The following is a 16,787-nucleotide window of genomic DNA, read 5'->3' as shown; positions in this document are numbered from 1 at the left end:
AGCCAAAGAAAGCGGCCGAACCTCCACAGCTCCAAGGCAGGACCCCTTCGTGGCATTCTAGGCCAGCCTACAGATCCCAAAATATATGCCAGCTTTCAAGATCTCCAGATTTCTTTACCAGGGTGGGGCAGGGGGAGGGGGGCAAGATAGGAGGAAAGAAACAAGGCTGACCACGTTGTAGTCAGGACGTCTGCACAATCAAAGCCTTAAGATGATATGGAAGAGGAGGGTTTGCAGACACCCAAATTGGCCTCTGTCAGGCGATTTTGTTACATTATATCCCACCTTTCCTCAAGGGAGCCCAAAGCAGCATACATGAACTTCCTTCATTTTATTCCCAGAACCCTTTGAGTAGTTTATTACATTTTTACACCGCCCAATAGCCAAAGCTCTCTGGGCAGTTCACAAAAATTTAGACTTGAGTCTGTGCTCCTGTGCTAAGCCACAGTAGTTAAGCATTTCGAGCTAAACATGATGGCTTAGCGCACCGTGTGAACCATTCCTAACCATGGTGACTACATAACCATAGTAGATCACAAACTACTTGCGGTAAAAGGGTTAGTGGACTAACCATGGCTTAACGTGAACAGGCCCAGTGACTGGCCCAAAATCACCCTGTGAGTTTCATAGTGGTGGGGACTAGAATTTAGGTCTCCCCAATCCCAGCCCAACACTCTAACCGCCATACAGGTTTCAGCACCCCTAAGACCACTGGGAAGGAACACTTGATCTAACATTTTAAAAATATAAAATCCAGCTATGACCATCTTGGGAACCACACAGGAAGTTCCTTAGTTGTTGGAAAACAAAAGTAGATCTCAACTAAGACTATATTCCTAAAGCTGAGGATAAATTTAGATGCTGTGCTAAGTAATAAAAGCACCAAAAGAAACCAAATTGATTTTTTTTTCCTAGTAGCTGGCATGTGGCATTTTTTCTAGTTTGCTTTTCACTCATTTGAAACCAATATCTGGTAGAGAGACCAATATCTGGTTTTGTCCACCCCCCCCCCCAGGGAACAAAAGGGAAGCATGATACCTTCTGCTAGGACAAGGCTTTGAGAAAGTTGGCAAGCACAATGGAGGAAGGAGGTCAGAACCAAATAGGACAACTCTTGCTGCAAGTTGGATGTATGTTTTATTGAGAGTATACAAATTGGGCACTGACCACACTGGCTTGATGTGGGATCAGTAGTGAAGTAAATTGAGTAAAAAAACAAAAAAGGCACTAATTTTAAGAAATGACACTTGATGTGTTCTAAGAATATATTTAATACTGTTAATTTTGTAGCACAAAATAAAATAAAATCAAGCTATGATGACCCCCAAAGAAAGATGTAAAGAACAACACATCATTGCCTGAAATTCAAATGATACTTCAATTACATAAAAATGTTTGCACAGTGAAGACCGTCTTAAATACAAGGCCACCTTTCCCTCCGCAAAATCGTTTCTGGACATGTTTGCATTTTAACAACCCAGATGAGGTGAACGGGAACATGAAGAGCTCCCCAGCATACTTCTGCTGGTCCCACAAGGGAAGCTCACAGTTGGAGATGCCAGAGAAATTTATGAGAGACAGACATAACAAGCTAACCCCATCCCGTGATGTTCACTATAAAATACAAAAAAAATAAAAAATAAAATTGCAGGCACATGAAATGGCACGCCAGTGCTTTATATTCCTTAACAAAAATACTGATTGGGCCCTCAAGACCTCCAACCAAAATAGGAGATTCCCTTTGATGCATTCCTGCCTGGTTCGTAAACAGTGACTTCTGTCAGCCGCAACGCTCCCCAATTCCCCTGCTGATCCAAGCCATCATCACCCTGTGCAACAGGGAAGGCAAGACCTTCCAAAGACATTTCAATCAATGGCTACAATTAGGTGCCAAACCTCTGCCCACTGAGTAGGGAGCACCTGCCGCAGCACTCAGAGGGATTCATTTCCAAGTAAACATGCAAGGGCTGCACTGCAAGGCTTTTAACACCTTGCACCACCAGAATGCATAGATCGAAGAGCTCCCGTGACTAACCCAAGGGTCGTCTTCTACATGAGGCTCTCTGAGGCAGCAGAGATGTAAGTAAACAGCAATGATACCTAACCCTTGATAACATTTATGGACAGATCAAATACCTGAGCTGCAGGTATTAGCCATGACAGGCGCCACTCCGATTTGGGCTTCAAATGGAGATGAAGTTCTCAGCTGCCTCCTGAAGAGCCTCGGAAGCCACCAAGTGCTCCTGGCAACGGCAGGACGCTTACTTGCATAGACGCCCATCCCTTCCTTTGCAATCCTCACATTCATTTACCAGGCAGAGAGGAGTCTAAGGCGGAGCCAAGGAAGCGAGCTGGGGAGGAACAGAGGTTCTATCTGGAGCATATTGGAATGACAACACACAGTGTTCTTGTAGCTTTTCAAGGCATTTAAGGATTGCTCATGAGTGTTAGACCAGCAGTGTAATAGGATTATCTGTGGCAGATGGATGTTTAGTGCAGCTTAAATATTCCTAACACAAAGCTCAGTAGTTTTACTTTGCAGTAACTAAAAAATCAACAGGGGCACCTGCCCGGGCATCTCTCTCTCTCTTTTTTTTCTTTTTCTCTAAAATAGCTGCATAACTGTCCATCACAGAGGGCCTGAGCACCTAAGGCATAGCAGTGCTTCCTGTCCAATTCACAGTATGTTTGGCAGTAAAACCATGCTCTCCTTTTCCCTAGACCATCAACCACCTAACCAGCATTACAGAGTTTTAATAATCAGCAAACTGAAATGCTTCTGTTTAGACCAAATCCCTTTGCCACAACTGCGTCCCTTTAGCACCGTTCATCCTCAAATTAAGGCACTTCAATACTTAGTTGAAGATGGGGCTCCTCAGAAGTCAAAAATCCTCAAGAGAGAACATGCGCTGACTAAAGTTTTTAAAACCACCATCTATGGAGTCAATTTTTCAGATGCTAAAACCAACATTCAGCTTTCTGCATTTTTTTTAACCATTCCTCATTATGTTTAAAACCTAGCACAGAGAAACAACAATTTGTACACCAACTTTGTACACCTTCTGTGATTCACACACAACGGGCATGGAAGAGATTAAATTATATCTTTTGATTTACAGTAGTATTCCACCCATTATTGATTATCAATGCTTGCTATTTAAAAAAATTGCATTTAAAGAGGCAGAAAGTGCCTGTGAGACATAAAAATGTTTCTTTTAAAGACTTGTTTGCAGAATCATTGCATCAAACATCAATTTTAGGTAGGTGTATGGCAAAACAGACCAATTGTGTATCATAGTTGTAAATTCAAGCCTTTGCTGCAATGCAATTCCTTAAAATGATGCTTTGCTGTTGTCCCAAATGTGTTCTAGGTTAACAGCACTCAGAAAATTGACTTGTTAATATACAAAGCGCATCAAACATAGGCTAAAGACACTATTATTCTAATTGTTTAAACAGATTGTTTCCTCTCAAATCAAGTCTTCCATGCCCCAGAAGGAAAAATTAAAATGTATAATTTGCTGTTCCGCATTAGACAAAGTTGCTTAGGGTTCTCCTCCTGAGCAGAACGTCGGTCCACTGCAGCCAGGAAAACGGAAATTTCAGCCCCTCGTCTTCGGCCTGGGGGGCAGCCCCACCCTTCTGCTGCTTAAGGTCCAAAATCCTTCTGGGAGAAATCCACAACTGAGAAAACACAACTGAGGCATCACGTGACTTCTTCTTTCACTGTGTGCATATCAAAGAGATACTACTAGGGGGGGCTGTCAAATCACAGCAAGCTGGAAAACATGGACAACAGGCAGGGCTTACAATGCGCCATTAACAATCATTGCACTTCAAATGATGCTCATGATAGCCGGAAAATGAAGCAGTAATGTAAAAATGGGCCAGCGGGAATCATTCGTTTTCATCTGGATTCTGAGGGTCAATTATTTTGACATGTGTGAAAGGGAAGAGCCCTTTCCTGCCATGGACTTCACCTTCCCACTGACCATTGATATTCATCCTCGTGACCTTCACCAGGTCGCCAACCTGCAGAGTTGAAAGAAAAAAAATACACATCTTAGGACCCAGCTGGAAGATAGCAAATGGTTTCAGCTTAAAGAGGACGTTCTTGAGCTTCAATTCAGAGAGAAAAGACATCGAAGCGCCATTTGTTGCTTGTTACAAGATGGCACTGGCTGATCCAAAAAGTCACCCTTCAAATACTGACTTACCACTGCCCAATACTGTTTTTTTAAAAAAAGGATTGTAGGTAAGCACAGTGTATTTTGCATGGGGAAGAAAAGATCTGAACCATCACCGAAGTGCCAGTTCCGATAAGGTACGTTGATTACTCTTTTGGGAAAGCCAAGTCCTTCAGAAACCACCTCAAAAAGGGTTAAATCAACAGTTTCTTCCACCCCTCTGATAAAACAGGAGGCTCCAGCTTCCCCTTTCAGTGAACTTACATCCATTCAGCATATGTGGAAACTGACACCCCATTAAAACCATTCATCATTAAAATATTTACATTGCAGAGCAACATTGTGGTCCTAGAGGCAGCCCTGCTGAATCAGACCAATGAGCTCAGTTCTCACAGTGGCCAACTGTGGAGTGGAACTGGGTCAGGAGAACTTGCTGCGTTCCATGGCAGCCCAGGCAATTGGCCCAGCTACCGCTCCAAGCATACTTGCAAGTAAACCTGTTTAAGACTAGACTACCAGGTTATTTCCATTGTTGGCATTTCATTCCAACAATGCAAGTTCCATCAGTCGGTGTGGAGATTTAGCCAATAGTAGAATACTAAGATGGATGGTTAGTTTTTCTGGAGGTCTTAAAAGTATAAGTGCAGCAAAGGGCTGTCATGATGGTTGGGAGTATGTGATGCCATTCACAAAAGTGCACAACACTTGCCCTTCATTCTTCAACTCAAATCTGGAAGAACACTGGGGCAGGGGGATAAACATGCACAGCATTTAAAGTCTGTGCCCCTACCTGCAGTGGCACAGTGCATTCTATCACCTCATTCTGCTTCATGTTAAACCAACTCTCAGTAACAAACATCACAAAACTGACTTTTGGCTTTTGTGCTGCCAAAGCTGATGTGACCTTGAGAGCTAGCCACAAGATTCACGTTCATGCCTGCGCAAGATCAGAGCTGAAAATGATGTTTCCATTCAGTCATCTCCTCCAAAAAAGCTCAAAAGCTGAGACTGCAGCAGACTGCTTAGAACGATGCTGGCAATTCCTCCTAGGTTGGGAACAAAAGACCCAGAAAAGGCCTTGAACCAGGCTTGAGTGGCACCTTTGCAGCACTTCAACAGAATCTGCACTGCAACTTTGCCTCTCTGTCATACACCACATTGACAAAGCACTTCATTATAGTCTCATGGCTTTACTGTGGAAAGATTAAAATGACTTACTTTTAACTGGAAATGTTTGAATGACCTTTCAGATATTTAAATAAGGTGGGTCCCATGAGAGGATCTGATGAAGGGAGTTAATGAGTTATTTCAATGTCAAGAAAATTGGATGCCACTAAACTTGGAGGGGGAGGGAGGCTTCTGGCCACTGGAGAAGAGACATTGCTGAAAGACGTGGAATACTTTTGTTAGCATCGATGAAGCAAAGCATATACATTGCCAGTTGCTTAGTTGCAACCAAATGAAAAAACTTGGATGTATTTGGGGTTCTCATATGCAACAGACCTCATGTTTGGTAGAGGCCTTGGAACATGCCAGTCACTGGGTGACTCATGCCTGCTATTCTGGCTTAGCCCAGTGACACAGGATGAAAAGGAGACACCTCAGGCAGACCATTTCCTCTTCCTGCAGCTCTAGTCCAAATTTCTGTTCAAGTCACAAGTGTAAAGTGAGCCAGCAGCAGTTAATGGAAAGCTGCAAGGATTCACTGTGGCGTTACACCCCACAAGTCAATTCCAAATGTATGTCTGCGGTTTGTAAGTCTGTGGTTTTTAGAATGTTGGCCTGAGTGGGCGGAGTTAGAATGGGAGGAGGGAGGAGGGATATATAAGGGTATGACTAAGGGGATTGAGAGCTTTTCAGAAAAACTTTTCAGGGAGACTTGTTAGGTACTCTTAAGAGTCTGTAGTGCTCTCTGTGTTTAGGGTACTTAAGTTCTGGGAAATTTGAGGGTCAGTGTAGTGAGTGGTGTCTTTAGGGTGTGGTGTGCACGTAGTGGATGTATATGAATCAATACTGATAATAAAGAAAGTTCAAGAGTGATTGGGTGAGAAAAAGGAAAGCGCGAATGTGAATGAGTGACCGGATTGTATGAAAGGTTTCAAAAAGGTTTTTAAATGTTGTTATTTGAAACAAAGCTTATGAACTTTTAAAAATAAATTTTGATTATTTTGTTTTTAAACTACCACAAAAAGCCCACATGTCTGTTTGGCATTTATCATCTTAAGTTTACACATTCAGCACCCACTCTGACAATCATTCACCTAAGCAGATATAACTCACAGCGCATTATTACATATATTAAAAATCCTTCTCCATTTTAAACCCCTTTCTCCACATAGTTTGGAGGAAGGTGGTTTTTATCCCTTGCCTCAGGCGTATCAAGCGGTGGTGCTTGGCTTGAGCAGGGAGTAACCTCGGCCGGGTCTGTTGTTCAGAGCCTGTGCCGTGGCATTCACCTCCTCAAAAGTTTGATTACAACATTTAGCCTATCCATGGCATTAATGTATTTCCACATTTAAGTTATACAAGCCACTAAAATACTTGGATGCTAACTGTCCATGGCCACAACTTTAGCAGCAACACTGTTTCTGAAGCATCTGCAAATGAAAATGGCACTGAAGACAAAAGGTGCTTTAAAAGGCCATTTTACTTATCTTGCTTGCAACCAGCGGGAAAAATGTATGTAAAAAAAAAGAAAAGAGTACAGCCACATATTTATATATAGGTCATGCATACACAGACCCAACAGAACCCCGCTCCAAATAGCCTTTGGGGATTTACAGTGCATATTTTCCCTGCTGCCAAGACAAATTTTGCTACTGGACAGCAGTAAAAACATCAATGCCAGAAAGAAGAGCACATATCAGGGCACACGCAGCCACTATTTTGAACATACAAACCTCACTCTGGGGTTGTCATGTTGTGTGAACCCAAGTTAAACCATAGTGATTTAAAGTTATGCAAGGATTGTTTAACCCTCACTTGCCGGGTTTGCACAACATGACAACCCCAGAGAGAGGGTTGCATAGGCAACCTGGTGCCCATGGCTGCTGTGGCTTGTTGTGAGTTAAATAATGTTGAATTCATAATTTTGAAAAACATTTGTTGTTTTCAGCTACTTCAAAGTACTGAAAGCCAAAGTGCTGCTGAACTTCCAAAGTGACATCAGGCAATTAACACTAAGCACAACAACAACAATCTATGAACTTCAGTTTCCGCTACAAAGGAAGCCAGCCACTGTAAGACACTTCAATATTAGACAAAACTAGTCGAAGCCTATTTTGTACAATGTTGTCAAGAGGTGCTAAAGCTGGGCACATTTGCTCTACTTACAAGATTATGGCTTTTGTTTCCCCTGTAATCTAACTGCAGTATGTACAGGAGAAGTTTTAGAAGCCAATGATATAATTAAAGTGAAAGATTGTACTGCTTCACTGAAAAATAACTCAAGATGAAATCTGCAATTGACACTTTGATGTGCACACATCTTGCACTTATAATTTATTTATTTATAGCATTTTTATCCCACTCCTCCTTGGCCCAAAAGGCTCTCTGAGCAGCTTACAATCAGTTAAACAAGATGACTTACAATCTAAAAAGACACGACACACAAGGAAAAAGAGCTGGGTAGGGAAGAGGGGGGGAAACGAAATAGAGCAGGCGGAATGGCTCTCTGCTAAGACAAGGCAACTATGGCACCTCCAGCTATTGGGTGGTATGGACACACACACACACCAGCTACTAAAGCCCTCTGCATTATAGCCCACACTGTTCCAGGGAGTCCCCCAATCCTCAAGAAAGAACATTTTGGTAGGCATGGAAGGAGGGTGTTGCACGCTGGATTGGGGACACTGCAGGTCCTGCCACTTGCTTTCCACTAACGCCAAAGCCACCATCTGATTTTTGATACAATCCAATTTCAACAAATTAAAGCAGTTCTAAACTACTTTAGGTTAAACTTATCAAGGGAATAAACCCTTCTGAACTCAATGACCCCCATTCGCATGATCGAAATAGCCCATCATGGCTTATTTGCACAACACGTTCTTTGAGTTATGCAAATAGGCAAATCCTACTCGGCACGTATCACAGTCCAACATGGCTTAATTAATTCTTCAAGCCACCATGGGCTGCGATGCGTGCCAGGCTGGATTTGCATATTTACATAACTTGGGGATTATGAGTTAAACCTGTGGTGTGTTGTTGTTTAATATAACCCCTTCGCATAACCACACAGTTCCCAGGGTTCGCATGACATCACAAGCTGCGATCGCACGTTAAATATTCAAAACGGCTGGGCTGTTTGTGTGAACTGGCTCACTGAGGATGACTTCATAGAATCATAGAATATGATATAGATATTGTGAACCGCCCAGAGAGCTCCGGCTATTGGGCGGTATAGAAATGTAATAAGTAAATAAATAAATAAATAAATAAATAGAATAGCAGAGTTGGAAGGGGCCTACAAGGCCATCGAGTCCAGCCCCCTGCTCAATGCAGGAATCCACCCTAAAGCATCCCTGACAGATGCTTGTCCAGCTGCCTCTTGAAGGCCTCTAGTGTGGGAGAGCCCACAACCTCCTTAGGTAACTGATTCCATTGCCGTACTGCTCTAGCAGTCAGGAAGCTTTTCCTGATGTCCAGCTGGAATCTGGCTTCCATTAACTTGAGCCCGTTATTCCGTGTCCTGCACTCTGGGAGGATCGAGAAGAGATCCTGGCCCTCCTCTGTGTGACAACCTTTTAAATCTTTGAAGAATGCTCTCATGTCTCCGCTCAATCTTCTCTTCTCCAGGCTAAACATGCCCAGTTCTTTCAGTCTCTCATCACAGGGCTTTGTTTCCAGACCCCTGATCATCCTGGTTGCCCTCCTCTGAACACGCTCCAGCTTGTCTGTGCCCTTCTTGAATTGTGGAGCCCAGAACTGGACGCAATACTCTAGATGAGGCCTAACCAGGGCCGAATAGAGAGGAACCAGTACCTCATGCGATTTGGAAGCTATACCTCTATTAATGCAGCCCAAAATAGCACTTGCCTTTCTTGCAGCCATATCGCACTGTTGGCTCATATTCAGCTTGTGATCTACAACAATTCCAAGATCCTTCTCATTTGAATAGAGATGCAAGGGATTGCACGGTGAAACTAAGAACTAAAACCAGACGGCAGCAGCCTGAGCCAAAACCTCTATACACCTAACTCAGAGGCAAAATGTAGACCCAAGGACAGGGAAGCAACATACACCAGCCAAAGAAGCAACAGTACTACATGGAAGGCACCCTCAAGTGTCTCTCTCAGGTCTATGAAAAAACATACCCACAAAAAAACAGTTCCCCAAATCTGTGTGATAACTGAACACGGTTATCCATTAGGACAGGACACCTTTGAATCCCTCCAAAGGCACAAATTCTGCTATCTAAGACTGAGCTGTTCCCTAGACCTGGAGCTTTCCAAAAGCCATGACACAGCTGGCTTCAGTAATAAATGTCATGAGAAGTCTGGGAATGCCAGAGGTGGTGGAGGAGGAGTTTGGCTTCTGGACTTTCAGTTCCTCTGAAAAAGTCAAGTCACATGTGCAAAGACACAGGCTGGATATGACTGCTGATGTTCTGTGCTGATGTGATGGTGGAGCTGGGCCAAGCAAAGCAGAGGAGTTAATAAAGAAGAAAGACAGGGTGGATAAAAATGGTGTTTTACAAAAAAGCAAACAAAACACAACAATCTGATTTTAAAACAAACTACATCAGATTTTTTTGATTTAAATATGTATATATATGAACATCGTCTGAAATAATAACTACCTTAACATTTAATGATCTGGGTGAAAGCCTGTTAGCTGTACAGCTGATCTCTTAACAGAATTAACACCTCTACCAGATACGTTAAATTAAAGGAAGCTTTTCTATAAAAATGAAGAATCTCATCTCTTCTCAAATATGAATATTTACTCTGCCTATCAAACATAGGCATTTCATTTTCACTTGGTGAAAATAAACTGTTCTGGTTTGCTCAGTAACTATCAAACCTTGCACTTCAGGTTTTTTGCTTTTTTTTTTTTTTTTTTTTTTGTGGTAGCAGGACTGGACCTAGACAGAGTGAAACAGAGAGGAGCAATACTGGAAAGAAAAAGAAAAGACAAAATTCTCTAGTGTGCATCTTTTTTTATTCCCATATGAAGGCTATAATTCTATATCCACTCACCTGGGACTAAGCCCATTGAACTCAATGGAACTTATTTCTGAGTAGACACGCTGTTAACCTCAAACTAACATGCACGGGAATATTTTAATGATGTTTCCTCTATAGGTAAAAAAGGAAAGCATGCAAACAGCAAGTACTTCTTCAAACTGTGCATTGCTAAACTATGTAACTCACTGCCATAAAATCTAGCAAAGGATGGCTTTAAAAGGAGATTAATTCATGGAGGACAAGTCTATTTATGGCTACTAGACAACATGAGTATGTATTACCTCCAATATCAGAGGCAGAATGTCTCTACAATAGCAGTTACTGGGGAACATGTGTGGGTGGATGCTGCTGCACTCGTGGCCTCCTCATGGGCAACTGTTTGGCCACTGGATAAACAGAATGGTCGACTAGATAAGCCTTTGGTCTTCTTACATTCTTAAACCATAGCATGCAAACACGGAAATACTCTAGGTATAGTCCAGGTCAGGAAGTCATCTGAAACGCTTACCTCTAGTGCCAAGGCAGTCTTGTCGTAAGCACATGGAACTCTCTTTTGAATCACTTTGGCATAGACTGGTCCATTTTGTGTTGACGGCAGGGGGTTGATCACTGCCCCAGGAGTATTAGGTACATTGGGAAGAGGGCTCGCGGTCTGCGGCTGAGCATAAGCGTGGGCAGGCTCAGGAATCCCATAGCTATTGGAATTCCTATTCCCGTGCCTTCCATGTGGGGAAGATCGCACAAGCTTCTCAACGTAAGGAACAGGGATCATTCCAGCACGGCCATCTTTGTTTCTGGCACTCCACCACTGTTCTTCAGGCTTCTCTAAAATGACCAGTATCTCCCCCTTTTTAAATGGCAGATCCTCCGCATCATTTCCAAGAAAGTCATAAAGAGTCCGAACATATTCCACATTCTCTTCTGTAGTAGGCACAATGGGTGCTGATCCCGACCCCATCAGTGTTGCTGGATACCTGAAGAGGGCACGGGGGTTAGTAGCAGCAGGTATTCAATCTCTTAAAAGAACTTTTAAATGTTGGGGGAAATTGTTAGGTGTTCCCTATTTCGAAGGCTGAAATCCTGTGCATACTGTGGAACACGGTGACCTGATTTGGATGACACAACAGCCCACAGTATTAACTGACTGGGGTGCTGTCCACCATTATGAATATGCAAGCCGAGGGTTGCCGTGGCTTGTTATGCTATCTTGCATAACCAACAGTCTGTTTTAGGGTTATGTGAGGGTTGCTTAACCCTTAAATAACCACTGTTGCCTGGATTCGGAGAACACAACAAGCCATGGCAATCCCCAGCTGGGACTTACATATCAATAATGGCGGCTAGCATGCACTGCAGCTCCATGATGGGCTGTCCTGTCATGTAAAACTTCTGAGTAAATGTGAGAGGATTGCATTCCATGTCAATTTAACTGGTGCCAATGACTTAGCCTAATACTTGTATATAATACTTTCTACAGTGGGAGACAAATGTGAAAGTGAAGGACTTTTAAGTTAGTACACAGCCCTTTAAACCCTCTATTTACTACACAATCCTTCAAAAATGGCACACCTGCAAAAAACAAGAAAACAGGGATTTGAGAGATAATGGTATCTGACATTATCAGCTACTTAAATGCTTTCTTAATGCTTTCAATATTAGGATTTAGAATGCCTCCTTCTTATATGGTCCACCTTTTAGTTACACACACAAGTTTACATCCCATGCAGTTGCCAAATACAGAGCTGTCTTACAGAAAAGCGAAATAGCATCCTGACTGACAATGATATTTCCCAGTGCATAAGAATTAATGATGTTAATAATCAAATGTAAATTTAATTCAGATGTTTAAAAATGTCAGTTATAGCAAGGCTGCAATCCTATATACATTCACGTGGAAATAAGTCCCATTGAACTCAACAGGGATTACTTCTGCATAGAACAGTACAGTCAGTGTGTGTGCGTTTGAAATACCATATCCGAAGAAGAAATTGGAATGCAACAGAAATATGTTAAAACTACACATAATTTTAAAAAACTAAAACAATACCCTCTATCAAACATGGGAAATAAGGAAGGGGGGAATATGTGACTTGGAGATTAAGCATTATAAATGATACCAGAAATAAAATCATTATCATATTCAATACGGAGGGCTTTCTTTTGGTCTCGGGACTACCAACACACAGGTGCTAGACTACAAGATCTCATACTTGTGTGAGATCTTGTACTTTATGACCTCCAACTAACTTAGATTTGGAACATTTTCAGATCTTAAATTAGGAATATTCATGAGTCTACCACCATGGACATTTATGTTCCATCTCATGGAGAAACATAGATTTGCTTATAGAAAACTTTGAGGCAGTGACAGACTGAAGCTCTGCATGTTCCCTGGGAAGAAATCCACACTTCATTCCAAGTGAACGTGCAGAGCTTTCCAGAAAGTGCCGTCTTGGCCTGAGTGCAGAGTGCCATACAAAAGTCACATCAGCTGCACAGCCAAAAGGTTTGGATCACGATCCTACCCAGCCTGGAAGACTGAAGATGTCTCAACTACACCTCCCAACTTCCTCCAGTCAGTGAAGGGAGTTGCAGTTGACATGCCTGGGGAAGGATGTGCTAAGTCAACTTGTGGCACTTCAGGTGTTTTGGCCTGCCACTCCCATCATCGCTCCCATGGGGCTTTGCTGTCTGAGGCTGCCCAAGGCTGGATTAGGACTCACCATAGTCACAAATCATGATGTCTGCAATTGTTATAGCAGCCAATCATAGAATCATAGACTAGTAGAGTTGGAAGGGGCCTACAAGGCCATCGAGTCCAACCCCCTGCTCCATGCAGGTGAACTCAGTGGCAAAGAGCACCTTTTATCAGCTTAGGTTGATATACCAACTACGCCCTTATCTGGACAGAGATAGGCTAGCTACAGTTATCCATGCTCTGATAACCTCTCGTTTGGATTACTGCAATGCGTTATACGTGGGGCTGCCTTTGAAAACGGTCCGGAAGCTTCAGCTGGTACAAAACAGGGCAGCCCGTTTACTAACAGGGACTGGCCGGCAAGATCATATTACGCCAGTCCTTTTACAACTTCATTGGCTGCCAGTCCAGATCCGGGCCCGATTCAAAGTGCTGGTATTGACATTTAAAGCCCTAAATGGTTTGGGGCCAGGTTATTTGAAGGAATGTCTCCTCCCATATGTACCTGCCCGGACCTTAAGATCATCTACAGGGGCCCTTCTCCGTGAGCCCCTGCCAAAGGAAGTGAGGCAGGTGGCTACTAGGAGGAGGGCTTTCTCCGCTGTGGCACCCCTGTTGTGGAATGAGCTCCCCAGAGAGGTCCGCCTGGCGCCTACACTGTACTCCTTTCGTCACCAGTTGAAGATATTTTATTCTCTCAGTATTTTAACACTTACTTTTAACTTAAATTTTACTGTTTAACAGTGCTTTTTATATTGTATTTTTTATTTGTGCTTTTAACCTGTTGGTTGTCTTACTATGGTTTTAATTTTTGTGAACCGCCCAGAGAGCTTCGGCTATTGGGCGGTATATTAATGTAATAAATAAATAATAAATGCAGGAATCCACCTCAAAGCATACCCGACAGATGGTTGTCCAGCTGCCTCTTGAATGCCTCTAGAATTCCTACTATGTGTCAAGAAAGATACGCTTTTCGAACTGGAAACCTGACCCTTGCGTCATGTGGCGCTCTATTTTGTGTACAGGTAATAAGGACGAAGAAGGCAGAAGCAATGGAAGTGAGTTTAGTAGTGTTCAATGGGAGTTATGGCAGAAGGCAACCAATGAATCTGAAATTATTTCAAATGACCCAAGTTCAAGCAAAATAGTAATTAACCCTATTCACACTCAAAAGAGATAATATCCCCTGCTGCTAAAAGCCTGAGTAAGGTCTCATTTCTGCTTTACACTCTCAAGTCATGAACTTATTTTACAGTTGTCCCCAGTACAAAGGCTAAAAAACATGTCTCAATATTGCATGCCTGCACCTTGCTGGACATTTTGGCTCAGGGAAGGAAACCGCAGCCTACAACAGATGGCTGCAGCCTCACCCAGCAATACAATCCTTTGTAGAACATGGATCAGTTTCTCCCTCAATGTGTTTTTGTTTACAGAGTAGCTCCAGAAAAATGCACCACTTTCCTTGTTACTTTCCCAACACTAATGTGCAGAACAACCTATGCAGCAAACCTAGTTAAGTATCTTACTATGCATGTTTAGGCAGAAAAGAAGCCTTACAGTTCTCAGTATGCCCAGCTCAGCATGGCTGTCGAAGGGCATGCTGGTGGTTGTAGACTTTTTTTTAAAAAAAATCTAAGTACACGTAGCATTGCACCCTTAATCTATCTATTGCTCCATCTGTTGTAAGCAAATACAAGAGTGTTGGATTAGTTTTATAAGCTTTGGGGGGCACATTAATTCATAAAATCAAGGCAGTTTAATTTTGCAGCTCTTTCATGCCACTCAATCAATTAGGAGAGGCAAGTGGAAGCCAGAAGACATCTCATACAGTCTGACAAAATGCTGCCAACACATCATGGGGCCAAATTTCAATGACTTATAATTAAGTCACACCTTTCTACTAAGCATTCAGTGATCAATTAAACATGAAAAAATGAGCCCTCAAAAATCCAGTAAAAATATTTTACAAATTGAGAACTGGTGGACATTAGCAAAAATCTAGTAACGGTGAGGGGAAGCTTGTGAGACAGGTCTGAAGGAGGCAGCAACATATATGTGGACTCAGGTGGATCCATGTCGGTGACACTTCCTCCTCACTTGCAAAGGTGAACCCCTCCGTCACAAGGACTGTTGGGGAGGTGGGCAAGAGCTGGTGAGAGCCACAAGGTCAGACAGGTGCATATCTGTAGGCAGGCTTGAGGACAATGTAGGGCAGCTCCTTAATATAAAGCCTGAAGCAAGGTGTGGCGTACTGCCCATCCCATTATCAATGTAGGATTCCCTTGGTCTGTGTGCCAGTGGGAAGCGTTGGCAGCAGGCGCACCTGTCGCATTTCTAGGGCTGGGAAAGCCAGGCCTGGCGCTGCGCGCGCGCCTTGCCCCCGGCTCGGGGGATGGCGGGGGAGGGGGGCTGCCCAACCCCTCTCCTCTCCTGAGGAGGCGCCCTCGCCCGCCTTGCAGGAGCCCCATCCCTCGCAACGGGGCTGCGCGGGGAGCGTCTCGCGCGCTGGCTCCCAACCGGGAGGGAGCGCAGAGGAGCCGAGCGCCCCGGGCAGCGGGAGGGCGCCTCGTGCCGGAGGGGAGGGGAGGAGGGGAGGGGAGGGCGCGGCCTGGCGCGCGGCGGCGGCGGCGGGCCTGACCTGGGCGCGGGCTCGATGAGGGTGGTGGTGTCCAGGTAGTGGATCTTGTAGAACTCGAGCAGGGCCGGCAGGTGCTCGAACTCCTGGTCGCCGATCTTGAAGCGCCGCCCGGGCAGCGAGTTGATGATGTAGTGCGAGACGCGCGAGTTCTCCGACACCGACAGCACGTAGTCGCCGGGGCAGGTGGACGAGTCGCGCACCAGGAAGGTGCCGTGCCGCTGCCCCTGCAGCCGCCCCTGCGCCTCCGCCCGCGACAGCGGACCCGCGTACCACGAAGAGCGCTCCGACGCGTCGAAGCGGGCTGCCGCCGCCGCCGGCGCGCTCGAGGACATCGCGAGGGGGGCCCGGCAGGCGAGAGGCGGCGCGGCAGGCGGAGACGGGAGCGAGCGCGTCAGCCGCGGGGCATCGCGCTTGGCCGCACCCCTCACAGCCAGGCGAGTGCCGCCGCCGCTCCTGCTGCCCGACCGCTCCGCCACAGCACAGCGCCAAAATGGCGGCCCAGGCCGGAGCAGGCGGGAGAGGGACGTCCGGAGCCACGCCCTCCGCGCAAGCGCATGAGGAGGGAGGCGCCGCACCACCCCCGGCGGCCCAGGCGTCAGAGACGAGCTTCCTCCGGCGGCTTCACGGAGAGCGGCGCCTGCGTGAGACCGGATACGCCCCTAGAGGGAAGAAACGGCGCGGGCGACGTACTGGCTGCCCAGGGTCGGGAGGCGGGACTTCCGGCTCCTCCTCCTCCTCCTCCTCCTCCTCCGTTTAGCCTGGCAGCAACCCTGTGAAGGAGGCTCGCCAGAGTGACTGGCTAAAGACCCCAGGCTAAGCGGACCGAGAGCCCGAGCCGCGGCCTCACCACACCGGCTTTCCACGCGTAGGGAGGGAGCTTTGCCCCATTGGCCGAGGTTGGGCAGGGCGCGGGCGCTGCGAGCCCCTCGCAAGGATCGGGGCCGTGGGAGACCCGGGCTGCCGCACACGTGGAAATGCCCGGCAGGGCCTGCCTTTACGCCCCGCCGCCTGGTCCTCACCCGACCCGCCTCGGACAGGAGGACGCCTTCTGCCGTTAATTTGCACAGTGCCCGAGATCC

General features: G+C 45.3%; 1 protein-coding gene across 1 annotated transcript; it reads right to left on the bottom strand.

Moving 5' to 3' along the window:
* Positions 1–1,118: 1,118 nt before the first annotated feature.
* CRKL (CRK like proto-oncogene, adaptor protein) lies at positions 1,119–16,212 on the bottom strand. Its single transcript, XM_063143990.1, has 3 exons — positions 15,709–16,212; positions 10,881–11,346; positions 1,119–4,032 (listed from the first exon to the last, which is right to left on the bottom strand). Exons 1-3 carry the CDS (start codon positions 16,038–16,040, stop codon positions 3,898–3,900), a joined length of 933 nt encoding a protein of 310 aa, XP_063000060.1. The 5' UTR covers positions 16,041–16,212; the 3' UTR covers positions 1,119–3,897.
* Positions 16,213–16,787: the final 575 nt, after the last annotated feature.

This window comes from Elgaria multicarinata, chromosome 18 (genome assembly GCF_023053635.1).
Source record: "Elgaria multicarinata webbii isolate HBS135686 ecotype San Diego chromosome 18, rElgMul1.1.pri, whole genome shotgun sequence".
In the NCBI taxonomy this organism is placed as follows: Eukaryota; Metazoa; Chordata; class Lepidosauria; order Squamata; family Anguidae; genus Elgaria; species Elgaria multicarinata.
Note: the sequence above shows the minus strand (reverse complement) of the source record. Positions and strands in the feature narration are given on the sequence as shown.